The 21,502-nt window shown below is 35.5% G+C and overlaps 2 protein-coding genes across 4 annotated transcripts; one reads left to right on the top strand and one right to left on the bottom strand.

Moving 5' to 3' along the window:
• rcvrnb (recoverin b) lies at positions 1-3,819 on the top strand. The gene is made up of 3 exons (XM_051915232.1): positions 1-883; positions 3,408-3,519; positions 3,630-3,819. The coding sequence occupies exons 1-3, from the start codon at positions 452-454 to the stop codon at positions 3,746-3,748; spliced, it is 663 nt and encodes a 220-aa protein (XP_051771192.1). The 5' UTR covers positions 1-451; the 3' UTR covers positions 3,749-3,819.
• A 136-nt stretch (positions 3,820-3,955) lies between these two features.
• On the bottom strand, positions 3,956-21,347 carry LOC127523978 (glucagon-like peptide 2 receptor). Of its 3 annotated transcripts, none has more exons than XM_051915228.1 (14): positions 21,103-21,347; positions 17,769-18,065; positions 12,619-12,715; positions 12,442-12,546; positions 11,271-11,392; positions 11,088-11,194; positions 9,824-9,980; positions 9,535-9,694; positions 8,332-8,392; positions 7,617-7,683; positions 7,100-7,188; positions 6,877-7,015; positions 6,764-6,805; positions 3,956-6,685 (listed from the first exon to the last, which is right to left on the bottom strand). In XM_051915228.1, exons 2-14 carry the CDS (start codon positions 17,838-17,840, stop codon positions 6,350-6,352), a joined length of 1,554 nt encoding a protein of 517 aa, XP_051771188.1. In that variant the 5' UTR covers positions 17,841-18,065; positions 21,103-21,347; the 3' UTR covers positions 3,956-6,349. The 3 variants fall into 3 exon arrangements, with proteins under 3 accessions (XP_051771188.1, XP_051771189.1, XP_051771190.1); XM_051915229.1 differs by having other exon boundaries at positions 9,535-9,676; positions 21,103-21,334; XM_051915230.1 differs by lacking the exons at positions 9,824-9,980; positions 11,088-11,194; positions 11,271-11,392; ... (2 more) ...; positions 17,769-18,065; positions 21,103-21,347 and having other exon boundaries at positions 9,535-9,810.
• Between the last annotated feature and the right edge of the window lie 155 nt (positions 21,348-21,502).

The following is a 21,502-nucleotide window of genomic DNA, read 5'->3' as shown; positions in this document are numbered from 1 at the left end:
CTCAAGAAACATTTCTGACTATTATCAATATTGAAAATAGTTGTGAAAGCTTTTGCAACATTAGTACACAATACCGTTCAAAAGGTTATTAAAGACTTAATTTTAAAGAAACTAATACTTTTATTCAGCAAATGCATTCAATTGATCAAAAGTGACAGTAGAGACATTCATAATTCTATTTATTATATATTCACATTTATATACAGGTAAACATCATCGCCACAGTAAATCTGTTTCGTAACAGCCATATTGTGATTTAATCCGAATGCATCAAATAAGATCAGAGGTCTCCTGCTGTTACCTAAGCTCATAGTCTCAGTCACTCTTTCAAGACTAACTCCTTGTCTTCCATGATATATTCCTGGAAATCTCTCGCTATCAAATCAAAAGACGCTTAAGCTATAATCAACTCTATCCTCTGTAATCCTCCGTTGGGTTTAAATAGCAGACAATGCAATTATCCTGGACACTCGGTCACAATCTCAAAAAAGTCATTGAGAAAATGGGCAACGCTAAAAGTGGAGCCCTTTCCAAAGAGCTTCTGGAGGAGCTGAAGATGAACACCAAATACTCCGAGGAGCAGCTGTACGTCTGGTACCAGAAGTTCCTGAATGAATGCCCGACGGGCCGCATCAGCCAAGAGCAGTTCGAGAGCATCTACGCCAGCTTCTTCCCTGACGCAGATCCCAAGGCTTACGCTCAGCACGTCTTCAGGAGCTTCGACGCCAACAGCGACGGAACGCTGGACTTTAAAGAATACATCGTGGCTCTGCATCTGACCTCCTCGGGGAAGACCGTGGAGAAGCTCGAGTGGGCCTTCGCTCTCTACGACGTGGACAGGAACGGAACCATCACCAAAAACGAGATTCATGAAATAGTGAAGGTGAATGAAAGCTATCTGGGGTGTGTTTCCCAAAAGTATTGTTTGCCAACTCGTCGCAAGTTTAGTCGTTATCAGCATAGTTCAACGAGTCTGTGTTTCCCAAAACCGAACATCCACAAACAGCATCGCAAAGTTGTGTGGTTGGAATGAGTCGACCTGTGGTTATAGTTTCTTGTTTTTATGACATGTAGATGTAATAAATCCTTATCTTCAGCAAATTTTGCAAGCTTACATTCAGTGCAATCTATATCTTTTATTTCGAATAATGTCATTTTAGTTTGTCAAGAGATTTAAAGCGCCATTTTGAAGAGTGCGGATGTGCGTTCGTGCCCTGGTACGTATGAACGAGCCTAAGATTAAATCTGGAAATAAAGCAAAATAACTGAGAAAAATGAGAATTAGTCCGCAGATGCCATGTCAGTAATTTATTGGAAAAAAAAAAAAACATTAAAGGTGAGGTAAGAGATATTGAAAAACGCTGTTTGGAAGTTTTGCTGCCTTCACGTGTTCTCGGAATTATCGTAAATACGAGTTTCCTAGGAAAAAACGCCCTCCCATTTCATTACTTCAATAGGATGAGCTTGTACCCAGCAAACATCTGGACATTTAATGGCGTTGAAAAGATGTTCCTACGACACGTCCTGTCATGGTTGAAAAATAGTTCTATAATGAAATTTGAACGGACATCTTATTAATTAATGAATTAATTATTATATTGAACTATAGCTAAAAGTCAAAGTAATAATTATACATGCAACCCCAAAGAATTATAGACATGTACAAACGTGTATCTGAATGCATTTTTAGGAAATGTTCTGTTACATATTTTTACCAATTTATGCCATCCTACTGTGACTATTTTTGTTTGTGACTATTATGTTTGCTGGGTAATTAAGACTATTATCGATAGCACGTGAAGGCAGCATTAGTCTGACCGACACACCAGCAAACAATAACAAACATGTAGCCAATCAGTATTAGGGGGTGTATAACGGTCAAGGACGAGAATACTTTTTGTGCGCAAAAACAAAACAAAAATAACGACTGTATTCGACAATATTCAACAATCTCTTCTCTTCTGTGTCATTCTCAGACACTTTTTATGTCCAGCGCTTACAGGTTCTACGTCAGAACGCCGAGTTATTATTGGCCGGCTCCTGCATCAGTATCACACATGATCACATGAACAGTGTCTGCCAATAATTCTTCTGATGTAGAACCTGGAAGCGCTGGACGTAAACAGCGTGTGAGAATGACACAGAAGAGAAGATATTGTTGAATAAAGTCCTTATTTTTGTTTTGTTTTTGCGCACAAAAAGTATTCTCGTCTCTTCATAACATTAAGGTTGAACCACTGCAGTCACATGACTGTTTTAACAATGTCTTTAGTACCTTTCTGGACCTTGAAAGTGTTGATTATGTTGCTGTCTATGGACGAGTCATATACCTCTCGGAATTCATCAAAAATATCTTAATTTGTGTTCTGAAAATGAACGAAGGTCTTATGGTAGTTAAGCAGCGAGTTACGTCGTTGTACGGGAAACACACCCCAGATTAGTTCACAGACTCTAATGTCTCGGCTAACAGAAATATGTCGTAATCATGTTTTGAAAACGTTAGGCCTGTTTTTGAATGTTCTCTGAACGTCCAGTTTTTTCTTAAGGTCTTTGCACACCGAGTCTGAAATTTTCATATGCGTTTTTTTTTTCCGTATTTGTCATCCTAAAAACTCATCACTCACAGAAACCTTGCACGCTGAGTCCGATGCGTATTAATCCGTTGCAAAAAAATTCACAAAACAATACAAAATGGAGTCATCAAGCAGTAAGGAAGATTTTGTTGACCTCTCTCTTCTTAAAAAGAGAAAAAGAAAGAGGAAATATTGGGTCCATCCAATCCTGAGATTGCGTAGAGAGGAAGGAGAGAGACTGCGGGATTATCCCGAGCGATTCAAAGTTTACTTTGGATGTCAGTGGCTCAGTTTGATGCTTTAATAGCGATACTGGAGCCACATATTAAAAAAAAGACCACCAATATATATATATGTATTCCATACTTTGTTATATGGTGCTTTGTGCTGCGAGAGAAAGTGGATAAACTGGATTTTGGCGTTTGCTTGTACAGTGGCTCTGAATTGTCAAAACACCTCTCAAAATGCTTGCTATGGATGTGAAAAATGCAGAAAATTGAACCTGATCCGGTTTTTTTTTTTTATGACCGACGAAAGTTTGTGAGGCAGTGTGTAAAGTGCAGTTTTTTTTGTTTTTTTTTTACATGTGAAAATTTGGGACGAAAATGCAACATTACTTTTGAATCTTCTCTGAAACAAGTAGTAACATTTAAAAATGTTAGATGAACTAAAACATTTCATAAAATAAACATTCCATGAACGATGTATAAGTTATGTTTTTGTGCTAACATTTTGAGAACATTATTAAAGACCAGATAGCTAACTAACATTCTATTAACGTTACTGAAGAACATTTGTTCATAACTTTGAGAGAACCTTTGCTCCTCTTTGCAGTCAATATTCAACATGATCTCCAAAGAAGACCAGAAAAACCTTCCGGATGACGAGAACACCCCAGAAAAACGAACAGAAAAAATTTGGGACTTTTTTGGGAAAAAGGAAAATGGTAAGTGAACCTTTTCACATTAAATGACAATATGGAAAAGCACAAAAGCCTTGATTTAACAGAATCACCTTTACTGAGCTTTGAAGAATGTATTTTCCTTATATCGTAAGGTAAAATAACAGAAGGAGAGTTCATTCAAGGAGTTATGGACAATAAGAACATTCTCCGCCTGATTCAGTTTGACGAACCCCAAAAGGTCCAAGAAAGGCTCAAAGAGAAGAAGCAGTAATGTGTTTAAATTGCTGTTTTAGTTTGATCTGATTCTTTTAAATAAAGTGTAAAAGTTCATGTGCACTGCAACATTTTTGATTTCTTTTGTTACATGTTGACTGAGATAAAACGATTGATAGGAATTCAATTCAATGTGTGCCATGAAATGTACATGTAAAAATGCTGTTTATTACCACCAACGTGCAGTATAAAAAATAACAGATGGTTAAAAATGGCAACACCAACAGGAATGCATTTAATTTTCCTCTGCATGTCATGAAATACACTGACACAAACAGTCCATTGGCAAAAAGGGTCAAAAGACACGGTCACATTCACAATCATTGCCATCCATGTGAGGTGGAACCACATGCAAATATATGTAAATAATCCACAACTTTGCTTCACATTCATTTGCCCATGAATAAAATACTATATGTAACAGTCATGCAAATGTTTCATTTTAGTATTCTACTGATACTACTACATTTTATATTGAGTATTCATCATTCTGTTATTCTACTAGTATGCATTCTTGTAAAATGAAGTGAAGATTTTCAAATGGGCCACTTCGCCAAATGTAGATGCAAAGTAAACATACAATGAGGGAGATATTTGTTGTTAATTGTTCAGTTTAATTGTGCTACCTTTTGCAATGTAAAAAATATTATTTTAAGCATATCAAAATGCAGAGAAATGTATAAGTTAAAACAGTGGCTCTCAACTGGTTGGTTTGACCCAAAAATGCAGGAAAAAATGCAAATAATAAAATACATCTAACAGCATTATCTAGGACAGTGAAACGCAACAATGTAGCAAATATGGAAACATTAATGAATTTCAAGATTTGCATTTCTGCTGCTTTTGCACTATAGTTTTAGCACTGCTGTGAGTCGCAACATGACGTAAAATCTTGGTCCTGAAGCAAAAACCAGTGGAGAACCACTGATCTAGATAATAAAGCAGCCAGTAATATGTTGTATGAGAGTGTCAATCACAGTCCATCCCTGTTTTCACTGTTGTATAAATCACTAGTCTTGTCATATTCATTGAAACAGGTCTAGGGATGCACCGATATGAAAACTTTGGCTGATACCGATAACCGATAATTCTTTATATTTGAAAGCTGATAACGATATATTGGCCGATAAATCATAGAGGGGAGCAAGCTGGCCGATAATGTATGTAATTTTGGCTGATACCGATAATTCTTTTTATTTGAAAGCCGATAACCGATATATTTGTCGATAAATCTAAAATCAAAAAAATTTGTCTGATACCGATAACCAATCATTCTTTGAATTTGAAAGCCGATAACTGATATATTGGCTGATAAATCATAAAGGAGAGCGAGTTTGGCCGATAACATATGTAATTTTGGCCGATACCGAAAACCGATAATTCCTTATATTTAAAAGATGATAACTGATATATTAGCCGATAAATCTAAAATCAAAACATTTTGGCTGATACCGATAACCAAACATTCTTTATATTTTAAAGCCGATAACCGATATACTGGCTGATAAATCATAGAAGAGAGTGAGTTTGGCCGATAATGTATGTAATTTTGTCCGATACGATAATACTTTATATTTGAAAGCCGATAACCGATATATTGGCCGATAAATCTAAAATCAAAACATTTTGGCTGATACCGATAACCAAACATTCTTTATATTTGAAAGCCGATATCCGATTTATTGGCCAATAAATCATAGAAGAGAGCGAGTTTGGCCGATAATGTATGTAATTTTGGCCAATACGATAATTCTTTATATTTGAAAGCCGATAACCGATATATTGGCCGATAAATCTAAACCCAAATTAATTTTTGAGAGCCCGATTACAAAGACAAAAGTCTCACCATTAAAAGTCATGTCCCAAGCACACAATTATAATGATTATCATTATAATTTTATGTAGCCTATATGACAGACTTGCGCTACATATGTTGCACTATATTTTTCTTTTTAAAGTGACTCCATATTTCAAGCAATTCAAAACTATCATGGTGATCAGTATACATCTGAAGTGTCTCAGCGGAAGGAAATAATCCATTATTTATCGGCTTTAATATATCGGCCAAATCAGGCCGATAGCGATAACATTAAAAATTAACATATATCGGCCGATACCGATATGGTGGCCGATATATTGTGCATCCCTAAACAGGTCTTCATTGAACTGATGTTTAATTTGTCAATCTTTGAGCACTGCAATTTAAAAGAGTATTTTAAAGCTTAGATTGTGGAGCTCCTTCCTATAGATGTACAAAAATCAGGTATCAAAAACATAATGGAAGCCATTTACTATGGAAGCTTGTTTCCGCCACGGAATAAAAAAGGAAATTGCGACTTTTTATCTCACAATTCTGACTTTTGCATGTTTATATCACGCCATTCTGAGTTTTTCTTCTCAGAATTGTTATAAACTCCATATTGCGATTTGGAATTTTGAGAAAAAGGTCAGAATTGTGATATAAAAAGTCACATTCCTTTTTTTTTTTCCGTGGCGGAAACAAACTTAAATAATTTACAGTGTTTAAAGTGTGGAAATATACTTCCCTAATTACATATTTATAGAAAAATCAATCACGAGAAGGGGTAGATGACAGATTTCAAAACTCGCTCTCCTCTATGATCTCCTCCATCGTCTCCCCTGAAGTAATTTCCCCGTCGCTGCTGGAGAGGCTCTTCCTCATGTAAAACTCCAGGCCCAAGCTCCGCCCACAGGCCACGTCCTCTGCTGATTGGACAGCCACCTGCAGCTGATGCGCCTGTGTGGGGGCGTGGCCTCTGTCCTCATTGGATTCGCTCTGCTCTGTGTTTTGTCCGGGGCTCTTTTGCGAGCACTTCCACAGGTGTTTGGGGTGAATGTCCGCGAAGCAGTTGTGCACCTCAAAGTGATTGGAAGAAACAAACAGCTGCCACCGCTTCTTCAGCTCAGCCTTGACCTGGAGGACACATTTCAAAATGTGCTTATTATGGTGAAAAATACTCTCACACTTTCAAAAGTTCTTCACCAAACATACCTCTTCATTTGCAAAGCAGTACAGCACTGCGACTAACAGACCCTGTCGAACAATAAAGCTCATGGTTAGAGGTTTTGCTGCGTCAGCAAAGGAAAAACGAGCAGTTTTCTCACCTGGAAAGAGCTCAGGGTAAGATGGACGAAGTTTCGAGTGTAGCGGGTGGTTCCTTCGACCGATTCGTCGATAATTATGGTGAAGACGATCTCGTGGATCCCGAGCAGAGGGATCAACACGAGCGTTGCTCTGAGTAAACTGTGCGAACCGTGTGAAATGTGTGAGTCTCTTCACCTCGTTTTTATATGAGCTACAAGCTATTTTAGATAAGCATCGACTAACCTGTAATGGTAGTCGGTGAACTTCAGCTGGTCGGCCCTGAACTTGGACCGCAAAAGTCTGATGATTTTGAGAAAAATGCAAAAAATGACCTGAAAGACAAGTGAGGGCATGATTCTGTCAGCATTTGACTTTTGCATGATTTCTGTCTTGTTAAAAAGTAGCAGGATTGAGTGTTAATGAACATTTTCATTGTACGTTTATCAACCGCTGGACCGCCTCTGAAAGATAAAGGGCAGAGGTTTTCAAACACAATTTCAAGCAGAACGACTGATTTAATACATTGCAACTGTCATCTTTTACGGCTCACTCCTGATGGCTCGTGACCAGCATGAGACGTGACGGCACGAGGAACTACAGTATAATTGGCCTTACACCATGACAGCAGAGCAGAAGTAAACCAATCAATCGTGCTTTTCTCCTCCCACAGTTTTCGTATTGAATATGTGTCACTAAAAGAGAACAGTTGCATGAGGAAAATGAGCCATTTCAAATATAATTCATAAGGCATCATACTCACGATCACTGATAATGTTATTGGGCCTCTGATTATCCACCAGATCCATTTGATGTTATTTAACCAACAGCTTCAGAAAAAGAAAACATGTAATGCATTATATTATGCATATATAACCATTAATAGATAAGCATAAGTATGTATGGTAACACTTTATAATGAGGTTCCATTTGTTAACATTAGTAAATGCGTTAGTTTGATAACATCAACTATAGCAATATGTTTTTAAAGCATTTGTTCATTGTTCTTGTTAGCTCACAGTGCATTAACTAGTGTTGACAAATACTTTTGAAAATGTATTAGTGAATGTTGAAATTAACATTGACTAATATTAATAAATGCTGTAGAAGCATTGTTCAGTGTTAGTTAACTACATGAACCAGTGTTAACTAATGAAACCTTATTGTAAGGTCTTGCCGAATTTATTTTAATTGTGGCTAAGAATAATAATGTCATTATATAATATAAGCCCTTTTGTTTAGCTTTATATACACAAGTACACTGCAAATAAATAATTTTTTTGAAGTTGCAAATAAAGATTATTGGGGTATCTCAAAATTTCACACTTCAAAATTATATTTTTTTGTAAAAATTGAAAAAAAAAAAATTCTTTCAGTGTATTGTTCCCAACAAAAGTTTATTCTACCATAAAATACCTCCTCACACAAATTATTTTCTGTATTACATGCAAAACTTTGAAGTAAAAAAAGGCACATACCTTTTATTTTCATACAACGTTTTGGCTACGGTCCAGGGAATCACAAACAATAATGGAGTTCCTGAATGAGTTTGTTGAATAATGTTGGAGAATTAATAAAGTCATGGAAACACTTTACTTAAAGCCTTTGTATATAATGCATTATAAATAGGGATGCATGATATATTGGCCACCATATCGGTATCGGCTGATATATGTTCATTTATAATGTTATCGTTATCGGCCCGATAAGAAAATTTGGCCAATATATATTAAAGCCGATAAATAATGGATTATTTCCTTCAGATGCACACTGATCGCCATGATGGTTTTAAATTGCTTGAAATATGATTGGAGTCACTTTAAAAAGGAAAATACAGTTAAGTTAAACATGTGCGGTGCAAATCTGTCATATAGACTACATAAAATTATAATGATCATCATTATAATCGTGTGCTTGGGACATGGCTTTTAATGGTGAGACTTTTGTCTTTTTAATCAGGCTCTCAAAAATTATATAAAAATTGGGATTTAGATTTATTGGCCAATATATCGGTTATCTGCTTTAAAATATAAGGAATTATTGGTTATTGGTATCAGCCAAAATTACATACATTATCGGCCAAACTCGCTCTCATCTACGATTTATCGGCCAATATATTGGTTATCGGCTTTCAAATATAAAGAATTATCGGTTATCAGTATTGGCCAAAATGTTCATATCGGTGCATCCCTAACTATAAACGTAATTCTAATGCATTTATTGTGCCTTGTAATGCACCTTGTAATGCACTGTTACACCTTTAGAAAGTATAATGCTTTTAAACACATGACAAACAACCAACTTCAGATGCAACAAGGATTCTGCAAATATTATAATGGTTACAATTATTTATGTAAAGATATAATCATTATAACGTACATTATGAATACCTTTAAAATGCAGGAAATTATTGGTATCGGCCAAAATTTTTAGATTTTAGATTTTATTGGCCAATATATCGGTTATCGGCTTTCAAATATAAAGAATTATCGGTTATCGTATCGGCCAAAATTTTTACATTTTAGATTTATCGGCCAATACGAAAAGATATAATACATTATAATGTACACTACCTTTATAATGTATTATACATAAAGGCTTCAAGTAAAGTGTCACCAAAGTCATTTTTAAATTGAAATTCAAAGGACAAACTATTCTTATGAAGTAAGGATAAGTCGCACCCCATCCGATGATCATGTATTTCTTCAGAAGTCTTTTCCTGGTCAACACCGCAGTGAACAGCAGCGTGTGCAGGAATATCGCCTCCACTAGAAGCCAGAAGTAATTACATCCCACAAAATATTCCAGCGACACCTTTGAGGCCTTGCAGAGGAAATAAATCTGGAAGGTTGACATTTATATTACTGCATCTTTTGTGCATCTACACAATGAAAATGCTACAGAATAACATACAGTAAGACGTGCATTCCTTACAGAACTAAAAACAAGCATAAATGAAGGTTTATGTACCGCAGATTTTTTGTAGCCGTTCCATCCCATTTCATCCCTGGGCAGGTTGGTATACGTGACTTGTAACATAACCTCTTTGATAATTACTGCTGTTGCTCTAAATATGAACGATACAAAGAGATTCATGTGGATGTAGTTCCTCGTACAGTGAAGCTTCCTGAAAAAAAAACAGGTAAAAATAATTTATTGCTTGGTTAGGGACAAATAAAATTAGTATCTCAGATATCTGGAGCCAGCTCTGGGCTGGAGCAGAATAAATGTTCGGACAGGACAGAAATCAATCAAATTGAGCTGTAGCTTGGAAATGCATGCACAAAGATAAATCTAATTATGCAAGAGAACATTGGTTAAATGTACAGTAAACATAGTGAACAGGAATGATTCATCAGAGAATACCTATATTCCAAATTAGTCAATGGTTTGTCATCATCTGCATGACCAATGGCCATCTTTTACCAGTGAGATTAAAGTGCTATTATAAGGGAAACAATTTTGCAAGCTATCTTAATGTGCCCCTATTATGCTTTTGGGGATATGACCTTTCATGTGGTGTTTATAAAGCTGTTTGTAAATGTAAAAGCTCTGCAATGTTTCAAAGATCAGATAAATGGAGTGATTGTCTTTCAAAAGAAAGAAGCGATTCTGAACTGAAACGAGTCGTCAGTAATTCCAGTTTGACTTCCTGCTGAACTATGTAGGATTGTAACTAATTTGCATAATGCCAGCCTATGGTTGTCATTGGCTGAACAGCATCTACTTTGCCCCGCCCTCAAACACTATAGTTGTATCTGAGACTGGAAGAGTTTGGTTCGTGTTGTTCATGTCGAGAAGACGCTGTTTTCTGCTGCCAAAGCAAATCCACTTTGATGAGATTGATACGGTAAAACGGACGCCAGTTCGTATCACTGTGTATCAAGTGCTGAAATTCAGATATGCTAATAGGTATTTGGTTTCCAACCAATCACAACAGACTGGGCCGTCTGACCAATCAGAGCAGAGCAGCTCTCAGAAAGGCGGGGTTTAGAGAGACTGAATCCTTGATCGAAGCGTTTCAGACACTGTGAGAAAAGAGCTGATGCTGCAATAGATATTACGAGAAAATTAAAGTGTTTTTTGACCTTGGATGCACGTAAATCTATTGTAGAAGACTCCAAAACAAAATTAGAAACCTTTAAAATAGCATAATAGGGGCATTTTAAAGTTACATTCTAACTATATGAAACATAAACGGACCAAACACTGAGCCCTGCAGAACTCCACTCACCTCAGAAGACTCATGATCAGAACAGCCAAGCAAAGAGAAGAAAAAGACAGCGAGTATCCTACAATGTACACGACTCTCAACACAGACTGCCGAAATACCTCCTCTTCCTGTGTATGCAGGATGCCATTGTAAAAATTATGCCATGATGGAGACCATACTTTAATGTATGGTAGCAATATTCACCTGGGGCTTGAAAAAATAATGGTTTTCACACTCCGACTGATTTCTCCATACGTTGCTGGAGTTCTCCTCAGTCTTCCACGTGCCGTTGACCGTGCATTCCTTGTACACATTTCTAGTAGCATCTGAAAACGACCACCATAAATTTCATTTTTAGTGTTTTTAATTAGAAAATTATTTATACACTACCGTCAAAAGTTTGGAATAATTATGATTTGTTAATGTTTCTGAAAGAAGTCTCTTCTGCTAACCAAGGCTGCATTTATTTGATCAAAAATACAGTAAAAATTGTGAAATATTATTGTAATGTAAAACAGCTGTTTTCTATGTGAATATATAGCAAAGTGTAATTTATTCCTGTGATCAAAGCTGAATTTTCAGCATCATTACTCCAGTCTTCAGTGTCACATGATCCTTCAGAAATCATTCTAATATGATGATTTGCTGCTCAATTATAAATAATGTTTCTTATTATTAAACATTGTTTTTGCCACTTAATTTTTTTGTGGAAAATGTGATACATTTTATTTTTCAGGATTCTTTGATGAGTAGAAGGTTCGAAAGAACAGCATTTATTTGAAACTGAATCTTTCGTAACATTATAAATGTCTTTAATGTCACTTTTGATCAGTTTAATGAATCCTTGCTGAATAAAAGTATTAGTTTCTTTAAAATTATGTCTTTAATTACCCCAAAAATTTGAATGGTAATGTTTGTTGAGCAGCAAATCATCATATTAGAATGATTTCTGAAGGATCATGTGACGCTGAAGACTGGAGTAATGATGCTGAAAATTCAGCTTTGATCACAGGAATAAATTACATTTTACTATATATTCACATTGAAACTAACTGTTTTACATTACAATAATATTTCACAATTTTTACTGTATTTTTGATCAAATAAATGCAGCTTTGGTGAGCAGAAGAGACTCTTTCAAAAACATATAAAAAAATGTTACTTATTCATAACTTTTGACCAGTAGTGTATATTTAAAACAACAACAAAAAAGAATATTGCTATATACAAATATACAAATATATATAAAAATAAATTATTTTATTATTACATATGGATAATAATATTAGACTGTGAAATTATACAACTATTATTCAACTCTTTAACTTTTTAACTGTAATTGGAAAAAGTGTAAAACAAGAATAAAATAAGTGACCTTCTCTGATCCATGGTAAATAAGGAGGACAGGGAACGGATACTATCCCAGGAGATGAATGTGGCCAACAGGCAAAAACGTCAAAAGTTCCATTGCAGAAAATTCCTATGGGGAGATTCATACAATGACTTACATGGCATACATATATTAAAATCTATTTCTACCAGCTTCACTCACCAGTTCCAGTAGGGAAAGTGGCTTTCAGGAATCGTGTGCAGTTCTCTTGATATTCACTCCGTTTATAGATCAGATCATCCAACGTGGAGCCCATGACCTTTACAAAACCATAAAAACATGACATGTACTTGCTGTTAATGTGTGGACTGAGTGTTCATCGACTGAGAGTATTCCTGTCATAATAAAAGCCGATGCTTTCATTAGCGATGCGGCACATTTTCAAACACAAGATGGCAGTATTTATAAATGATCTCCAAAGGAAAGGGTCAATGTTGTTCTCTTGTTTTTTTAGCAATAACTTTACTAAGCTTTCAGTCACCAACATTACCATTATCTTTTCAAGACTTAAGAGTTTTTATTAGGACACAATTAATGATACTAAAGAGCAGTGTGAGGCTGTGACTGGAGGTGATATTAAACACATCTTCATTTCTGCTACAATGAACAGATAAATATTTACATTCTTCCCAATTTACAATGCCAACTCCTGAATATCAGTTTAGAGTAAGAAAATTGCCTGGATGCATTCTAGACGCTCAGATACTGTGTTTAATATACATAGATGTTTACATAATAGTAATCTAGTTTAGCGATACATATAAAAGTACTTAAGCTACAATAGTGACATTTAAATGAGGAATTGTCTTATTACAAGAGCAGAGAGCGTATTTACGCATTGCAATACTGTCACTTTACCCACATAGAAATGAATATTAGCTAACACTTTATTTCGATGCTCAACTTTAGACTATAAGTAACTTTGCAACATGTCAGCAAGAGTATTAGTAGACTTTCTGCTTAAATACACTTTATTTTGATGTTCCAAACAGACATTCTACTGACTATAAGTAACTTTGCAACTATAAGTCAACTAATTCTAGTAACCCCATCAGTCTACTAATACTCTAATGAGAGTTAGTTGACATGTAGTTGCAAAGTTACTTACTGTATGTCAAAAGTGGACCATCAAAATAAAATGTAACCCAGTATTAAATATGAACACTATCCTCCTGATCTGACAGCACATGTTGTACAAATATGAAGCATTTATAGGACAAAAAAAAAAAAAACTATTATGACGTTGAAAATCAACATTTAACTTCTGGGTTATAATACACTCTAAAAAATTCTGGGTTAAAAACAACCCAAGATGGGTTGAAAATGGACAAACCCAGCGATTGGGATGTTTTAACCCAGCGATTGGGTTAAAGCGATTGGGTTGTTTTAACCCAGCCCTGCGATTGGGTTGTTTTAACCCTGCGATTGGGATATTTTAACCCAGCGATTGGGTTGTTTTAATCCAGCGATTGGGTTGTTTTAACCCAGCGATTGGGATGTTTTAACCCAGCGATTGGGATGTTTTAACCCAGCGATTGGGTTGTTTTAACCCAGCCCTGCGATTGGGTTGTTTTAACCCAGCGATTGGGTTGTTTTAATCCAGCGATTGGGTTGTTTTAATCCAGCGATTGGGTTGTTTTAACCTAGCGATTGGGTTGTTTTAACCCAGCCCTGCGATTGGGTTGTTTTAATCCAGTGAATGGGTTGTTTTAACCCAGCGATTGGGTTAAAGCGATTGGGTTGTTTTAACCCTGCGATTGGATTTTTTTAACCCAGCGATTGGGTTGTTTTAATCCAGCGAATGGGTTGTTTTAACCCAGCGATTGGGTTAAAGCGATTGGGTTGTTTTAGCCCTGCGATTGGATTTTTTTAACCCAGCGATTGGGTTGTTTTAATCCAGCGAATGGGTTGTTTTAACCCAGCCCTGCGATTGGGTTGTTTTAACCCAGCGATTGGGTTGTTTTAATCCAGCGATTGGGTTGTTTTAACCCAGCCCTGCGATTGGGTTGTTTTAATCCAGTGAATGGGTTGTTTTAACCCAGCGATTGGGTTAAAGCGATTGGGTTGTTTTAACCCTGCGATTGGATTTTTTTAACCCAGCGATTGGGATGTTTTAACCCAGTGATTGGGTTGTTTTAATCCAGTGAATGGGTTGTTTTAACCCAGCGATTGGGATGTTTTAACCCAGCGATTGGGTTGTTTTAACCCAGCCCTGCGATTGGGTTGTTTTAACCCAGCGATTGGGTTGTTTTAATCCAGTGAATGGGTTGTTTTAACCCAGCGACTGGGTTAAAACGATTGGGTTGTTTTAACCCTGCGATTCGGATGTTTTAACCCAGCGATTGGGTTGTTTTAATCCAGCGAATGGGTTGTTTTAACCCAGCAACTGGGTTAAAGCGATTGGGTTGTTTTAACCCAGCGATTGGGTTGTTTTAACCCAGCGATTGGGATGTTTTAACCCAGCAATTGGGTTGTTTTAATCCAGCGAATGGGTTGTTTTAACCCAGCGATTGGGTTAAAGCGATTGGGTTGTTTTAACCCTGCGATTGGGATGTTTTAACCCAGCGATTGGGTTGTTTTAATCCAGCGAATGGGTTGTTTTAACCCAGCGATTGGGTTAAAGCGATTGGGTTGTTTTAACCCAGTGATTGGGTTGTTTTAACCCAGCCCAGCGATTGGGTTGTTTTAACCCTGCGATTGGATTGTTTTAACCCAGCGATTGGGTTGTTATAATCCAGTGAATGGGTTGTTTTAACCCAGTGAATGGATTGTTTTAACCCAGCGATTGGGATGTTTTAACCCAGCGAATGGGTTGTTTTAACCCAGCGAATGGATTATTTTAACCCAGCGAATGTTTTATTTTTTAACCTAGTGATTGGGTTGTTTTAACCCAGCGAATGGATTGTTTTAACCCAGCGATTGGGATGTTTTAACCCAGCGAATGTTTTATTTTTTAACCTAGTGATTGGGTTGTTTTAATCCAGTGAATGGGTTGTTTTAACCCAGCGATTGGGTTGTTTTAACCCAGCGAATGGATTGTTTTAACCCAGCGATTGGGATGTTTTAACCCAGCGAATGTTTTATTTTTTAACCCAGCGACTGGGTTGTTTTAATCCAGCGAATGGGTTGTTTTAACCCAGCGATTGGATTGTTTTAACCCAGCGAATGTTTTATTTTTTAACCCAGCGACTGGGTTGTTTTAACCCAGCGATTGGGTTAAAGTGATTGGGTTGTTTTAATCCAGCGAATGGGTTGTTTTAATCCAGCGAATGGGTTGTTTTTAAAAATGTTTAAATATTTATTAAATTGCTTATTAATAAATGTTCACCTTTTGATTATTATTGTCTCCTCTAGTAATTATGTGTCTGATTTTTAATTTCCAACATATTTTGGGTTCATTTTATGCCAGTCATATAGTAATTTTTAAACAATATTTGGGTTAAATAAAACTGGTCAAACATTTAACCCAACCACTGGGTTTGTCCATTTTCAACTCAACTTGTGTTGTTTTTACCCCATCATTTTTTAGTGTATGATTTGTTATGCTCATTTAACTGATTCAGTCTGATATTCAACATTTCCTCAGAACTTTCACCTCAGTGTTAAAAAATCCTAGAAATATCATGAGCAGACGGGGAGGACTGATGCTGTAATTCTACTGAACGCTCAAAGATTGCACAAAACTGCACAGCGTATATGCTGACATTTGACACAGTTATGAAAGTGACTATCATGCACACGCACACGATCTCTCGTGTCTTTACAGCGCTTCTCTTTTGTGTATTAATTCAGTCATTTCAATCATTGTTTGCTATATGTTTTTGAAATAAAAAGCTTAAAATTAAATGGGTTTTACATTTCAAAACTATTGTAATTGGTAGCAGATAAATGTGAAAGTTATATCAGATTCTTACTAAAGATTTTCATGACAGCACCTCGCTGATCTGTCCGTCTTTCTCAGCCTCTTTCAGTCTCTTTATCTGATGCGGTGCATCATAGATGTTCGAGGAAGCTCAGACTTCCACACAAATCAAATTCAGATCATCACAGCATATTTTGCAACGTTGCTCCGACTTCGTAATCTCAAGAGATTCCTGTCTGTCTAGTAAACTCTCGGAGTATGTGGAATTATATATGAGCGCTTAAACAACAACATATGCCTGATACTGTATAAGGTCTCATTAGTTAACGTTGGTTAATGCATTACCTGATAATAACTAACAACGAGCAATACGTTTGTTACAGTATTAATTCATCTTTGTTAGTCTTAGTTAATAAAAACACAACTGTTCATGTTCGTTCATTTCCATTAAATTAAATCATTAATCAAATTCAGCTCACTGTAAAACATTTCTGGTTAAACTTAGAAATGAAAGTTCAGTGAACTCAACTAGACATAAGTTAACTCAACTTGAAGATAACCTTTGTTTCAACTCACAAATAGTGAAGACAATGGATAACTTGAAGTTTAATTTTGAAAAACTTGAGTTCAAAACCCAAAACTTGTCATGACATTTGGAGTTAAAGAGAAGAAATAAGTTCAAATAACTTAATGGTGCTGTAATCTTTTACAGATTTTAATAATGTTTTAGTATTGCTATTATATATAATACTTATAATGTTATTATTTGATCTACTTCAAGTTACGTTTTTAACTATTACACTGAAAAAAAAAAAAGCATAGGATTTACTTTTTACTAGAAAAAATAATTTTACTTGCATAAATAATTGGAAGAAATCACATGTTACATGCTGAATTAAACATTTTAAATTTTTAATTCAACGTTTTAAAGTATAAAAACAATAATATAGTATTTTCTTGTAAAACGTACCCCACTAATATTATTAATATTACTAATACTATTATTTTACTACTTTTGCAACAACAACACACTAAAAAAATGGTGTAAACAAAACTCAGAAATTGCTAGTAAATGACAGAATTCTTCTTTAAGTTACTTAAAAAACATCATGTTTTATTGGTTTGGTTTATTTTTTATTAACTTCTACTTTTCATTATTAATTACTAAAATATTCTATATTACTATTATCTATTAAGCTATTATTTTATCTACTTTAAGCTACTTTTTTTAAACAACTAACTACTACACTGAAAAAAAATTGGTGTTGGATTTACTTTCAAACAACTTTCACTCAGAAATTGCTAGTAAATTTCACCAACAATTACATGAAAATGACATAGAATTAAAAGCAAATTGTACCCCGGTCATCTTTGTTTTATGTACAACATTTTTTCAGTGCTATTAAACTTTGAAGAGGTTTGTCAGAGATCAGTAGAATCATTGACTCACCTGAGCCGTGTAGAGAAGCGCAGTAAGAGCAGATCGCAGCACAAACGGCCGGACGCTGATCACCGTCAGCATGGCTCAACATTCACCTGCCCACCAATCCAAAAGAGCTGCACGGCTTCACGCCACTCATAGTGATTCCCTGGCCTGGAGCTGCACTTCCTGTTGATCATCCGCTGTGGATGAGAGCGGAGACCCTCAGATCCCAGACTGAGAGCGTCTGCACTCTTTCACTCACTCCCGCTGCACTTCTGGCCCTTCCCAGCCAATCACCGTCCGGCAGCTGAGCAGTTACACAGCCTGTGAAAGAGATGTTTTAGGGAAAACTATTCAGTGACAGCATCTGAGCATTTTCATCAAGAGTTCCTCAGAACTGTAGCAATACGGGAGAGAGAGAAACATCGGTCACCACAAGGTTCACTGCGGTTCATGACTCAATTTTAAAGAACACTTCGTGCCGAAAAGCTTCTATAAAAAGAGAAAGGTCATCAATGATGGCATAATACTTTCATGTTTAACAAGTTTTTCTTCTGATAAAGTATATTACGAGCTGTTTATTTCATAAAATAAAAATTACAACCTGGCTGATTATCGGCACCGATATTAAACATTTTTATGGTTATCGGTATCGGTCATTTTCAAAACAGATAAAATAATTTAATTTTTGAAATGTTAAATCATCCACCTCTGTCTGTCATTAATGACAATCAAACAACAAAAGAAAATCTTTGATAAGGATTAATCTATATTTAATTTATACAATTAAGGCTATGTAGAGTTATTTTATATTGGATTATTATTAATATGAATGTTATTATTAACAGTTCTCAGAATTAAAGATATGTTTAAAAGCACTTAAAGAAAGTTTTTGTCAGAGTTATTCTTAATTTTGACATTAATTTTCATTTTTACACATACAGTTGCAAGAAAAAGTATGTGAACCCCTTGCAGAATCTGTGAAAATGTTAATAATTTTAACAAAATAAGGGAGATCATACAAAATGCATGTTATTTTTTATTTAGTACTGTCCTGAGTAAGATATTTTACATAAAAGATGTTTACATATAATCCACTAGACTGAATTTATTAAAATAACCCCATTCAAAAGTTTGTGAACCAATACTGTGTGTGGTTACCTGGATGATCTACGACTGTTTGTTTGTTTTGTGATGTTGTTCATGAGTCTCTTGTTTGTCCTGAGCAGTTAAACTGAGCTCTGTTCTTCAGAAAAATCCTCCAGCTCCTGCAGATTCTTCAGATTTCCACCATCTTTTGCATATTTGAACCCTTTCCAGCAGTGACTGAATGATTTTGAGATCCATCTTTTCACACTGAGGACAACTGAGGGACTCAAACACAACTATTAAAAAAGGTTCAAACATTCACTGATGCTCCAGAAGGAAACACGATGCATTAAGAGTCGGGGGTGAAAACTTTTGGAATTTGAAGATCAATGTAAATTGTATTTAATTTGTCTTCCGGGAAACATGCAAGTATTTTCTGTTGCTTCTGAAGGGCAGTACTAAATGAAAAAAAAAATTATATTTAAGCGAAATAAGAAAAATTTGGACCTCTTCATCCTGTTCAAAAGTTTTCACCCCCCGACTCTTAATGCATTGTGTTTCCTTCTGGAGCATCAGTGAATGTTTGAACCTTTTTTAATAGTTGTGTTTGAGTCCCTCAGTTGTCCTCAGTGTGAAAAGACGGATCTCAAAATCATTCAGTCACTGCTGGAAAGGGTTCAAATATGCAAAAAATGCTGGAAATCTGAAGAATCTGCAGGACCTGGAGGATTTTTCTGAAGAACAGAGCTCAGTTTAACTGCTCAGGACAAACAAGAGACTCATGAACAACCATCACAAAACAAACACACAGTCATAGATCATCCAGGTAACCACACACAGTATTAAGAATCAGTGGTTCACAAACTTTTGAACTGGGTCATTTTAATAAATTCAGCTATTTTTTTTTGTCTTATGGATTATATGTAAACATCTTTTATGTAAAATATCTTAATCAGGACAGTACTAAATAAAAAATAACATGCATTTTGTATTATCTCTCTTATTTTGTTAAAATTTTGCACATTTTCACAGATTCTGCAAGGGGTTCACAAACTTTTTCTTGCAACTGTATATATCGGTTCAAAATATCGGTTATCGGTCTACTTGATCTGTAATAATCGGTATCAGTCCTGAAAAACACATAAATCCATAAAATGCTTCCATGACGAAGCCCTTTAAGCTTCTATATTTTTTTCTTCAAGAGTTCAGAGTCAGCTTCAAAATATAAAATGCAAGAACAAAAAAGTATTTCAAAAGAATTTATAATAATATTAATAATAAAAGCTAACAGGTAGGGCACAAAATATGGCCTGAAAAGGAAGACAGCTTTTATTTTTCAACATTTATTCATTTAATAGACAATTATTAATTATATTAGCTATTTATTATTTAATCTGCGCTTCACTAACCAAAAATAATTAATGTTAAAAGAGGTGCTTAAACTTCAGAAAATGTTCAAGTGATGATGAAACTATATTATATAAGCCATTTTGTTTCTTGAAGTTTGAATTTTAACCCTGATACTAAAATATAGGAGATTTGTGCGATTAAATAACATTAAAATGTAAATTAAAACATCATCAGCAGCAACTGGTTGCAACAAGGTTGCAAATTCAGTCTAAATGAAATGATAAATATTCCATCAATTGAAGAAAAATAGTTTTTCTTGCACGAACAGGATTGAATTGTTGAGCTTGTTGACTGAAGTTGACACTAAAGTTGTCTAAAAAGAAAATAAGAAAAATGTAATTAAAAGGAGTTGTACCGCATTTGTGGAAAGTGCCAATCACAAATGTCTAATCTGCTTCTGTCACAATAACTCAATGTTATGAGGTTAGTCTTCAAACTTTACGTGCCAGCCATTTGTCAAATAAAACTAATAAATAACAGCAGATGCGTCTCTCTTATTGTACTGCAGCCATAATAGAAACAAGACCTTCTGCAGCATGTCAGGACTCCCTCGTTAGGCTAATTACCTGCCGTGATGTATAATTACCAGCTTTTAACACAGTGTAGAAGAGGAATTTAATGTTCTTCATTCAGGAAGTCAATTATGATGCATTAACAAAATGGAAACTAATTGCGATAAAGTAACTTTCACATCATCCACCCGCACATTTGCATGCTTTTTTGTTTAAAACTAAAACTTCATATGACATGCACATTATATGCAGATATTAAAATATCAGCATCTTCTAATATCTAAATCTGCATTTCTTAATCACTTTTTAAAGGAGAATGAATTATGCATAATTAAAGACGAACTACTTACATGTAATGGTTCATCTAATCTGTAAAGAATATGAATGAGAATTTATATTCATCTTCTGTTAAGACATTCAAATGATGATCCCTGTGAATTTGGCTTCTTGAAACCTAACAATTAGTTTTAGTTACCAAACCCTCTGCTCATGTAGTAAATAGTTTGCTTTCGAGACGTCCTGTGACTGAAGGCATGAACGTGAATTGCTGTGTCCGGTTGACTTTCCTGCGTTTGAAGATACGTGTCCTGCAGATGTAAACAAAGTGGGCAACGAACTCGTGCAGTCTGACAGTCTGAAGCTGAAGTGAGTTCTCATGATCTCTCTTACAGGGTCAAGATGAGACGCAGATATACAAAACAGAACGGATGATAAACAAATATAACGTACTGTTACATCACCGACGCCTGC

This window comes from Ctenopharyngodon idella, chromosome 12 (genome assembly GCF_019924925.1).
Source record: "Ctenopharyngodon idella isolate HZGC_01 chromosome 12, HZGC01, whole genome shotgun sequence".
NCBI classification, from domain to species: Eukaryota; Metazoa; Chordata; class Actinopteri; order Cypriniformes; family Xenocyprididae; genus Ctenopharyngodon; species Ctenopharyngodon idella.
This window is presented reverse-complemented; position numbering and strand designations above follow the sequence as displayed.

Bases quoted from the DNA above. Each gene is read 5' to 3' on its own strand.
- rcvrnb (XM_051915232.1), top strand. From the start codon at position 452: ATGCAATTATCCTGGACACTCGGTCACAATCTCAAAAAAGTCATTGAG. The intron at 884-3,407 runs GTGAATGAAAGC...TCCTCTTTGCAG, and splicing joins AGATTCATGAAATAGTGAAG to TCAATATTCAACATGATCTC. The intron at 3,520-3,629 runs GTAAGTGAACCT...TTATATCGTAAG, and splicing joins TTTTGGGAAAAAGGAAAATG to GTAAAATAACAGAAGGAGAG.
- LOC127523978 (XM_051915228.1), bottom strand. From the start codon at position 17,840: ATGCTGACGGTGATCAGCGTCCGGCCGTTTGTGCTGCGATCTGCTCTT. The intron at 12,547-12,618 runs GTGAGTGAAGCT...ATCTCCCCATAG, and splicing joins CACTTTCCCTACTGGAACTG to GAATTTTCTGCAATGGAACT. The intron at 7,016-7,099 runs GTTAGTCGATGC...CGGTTCGCACAG, and splicing joins TTCACCGACTACCATTACAG to TTTACTCAGAGCAACGCTCG.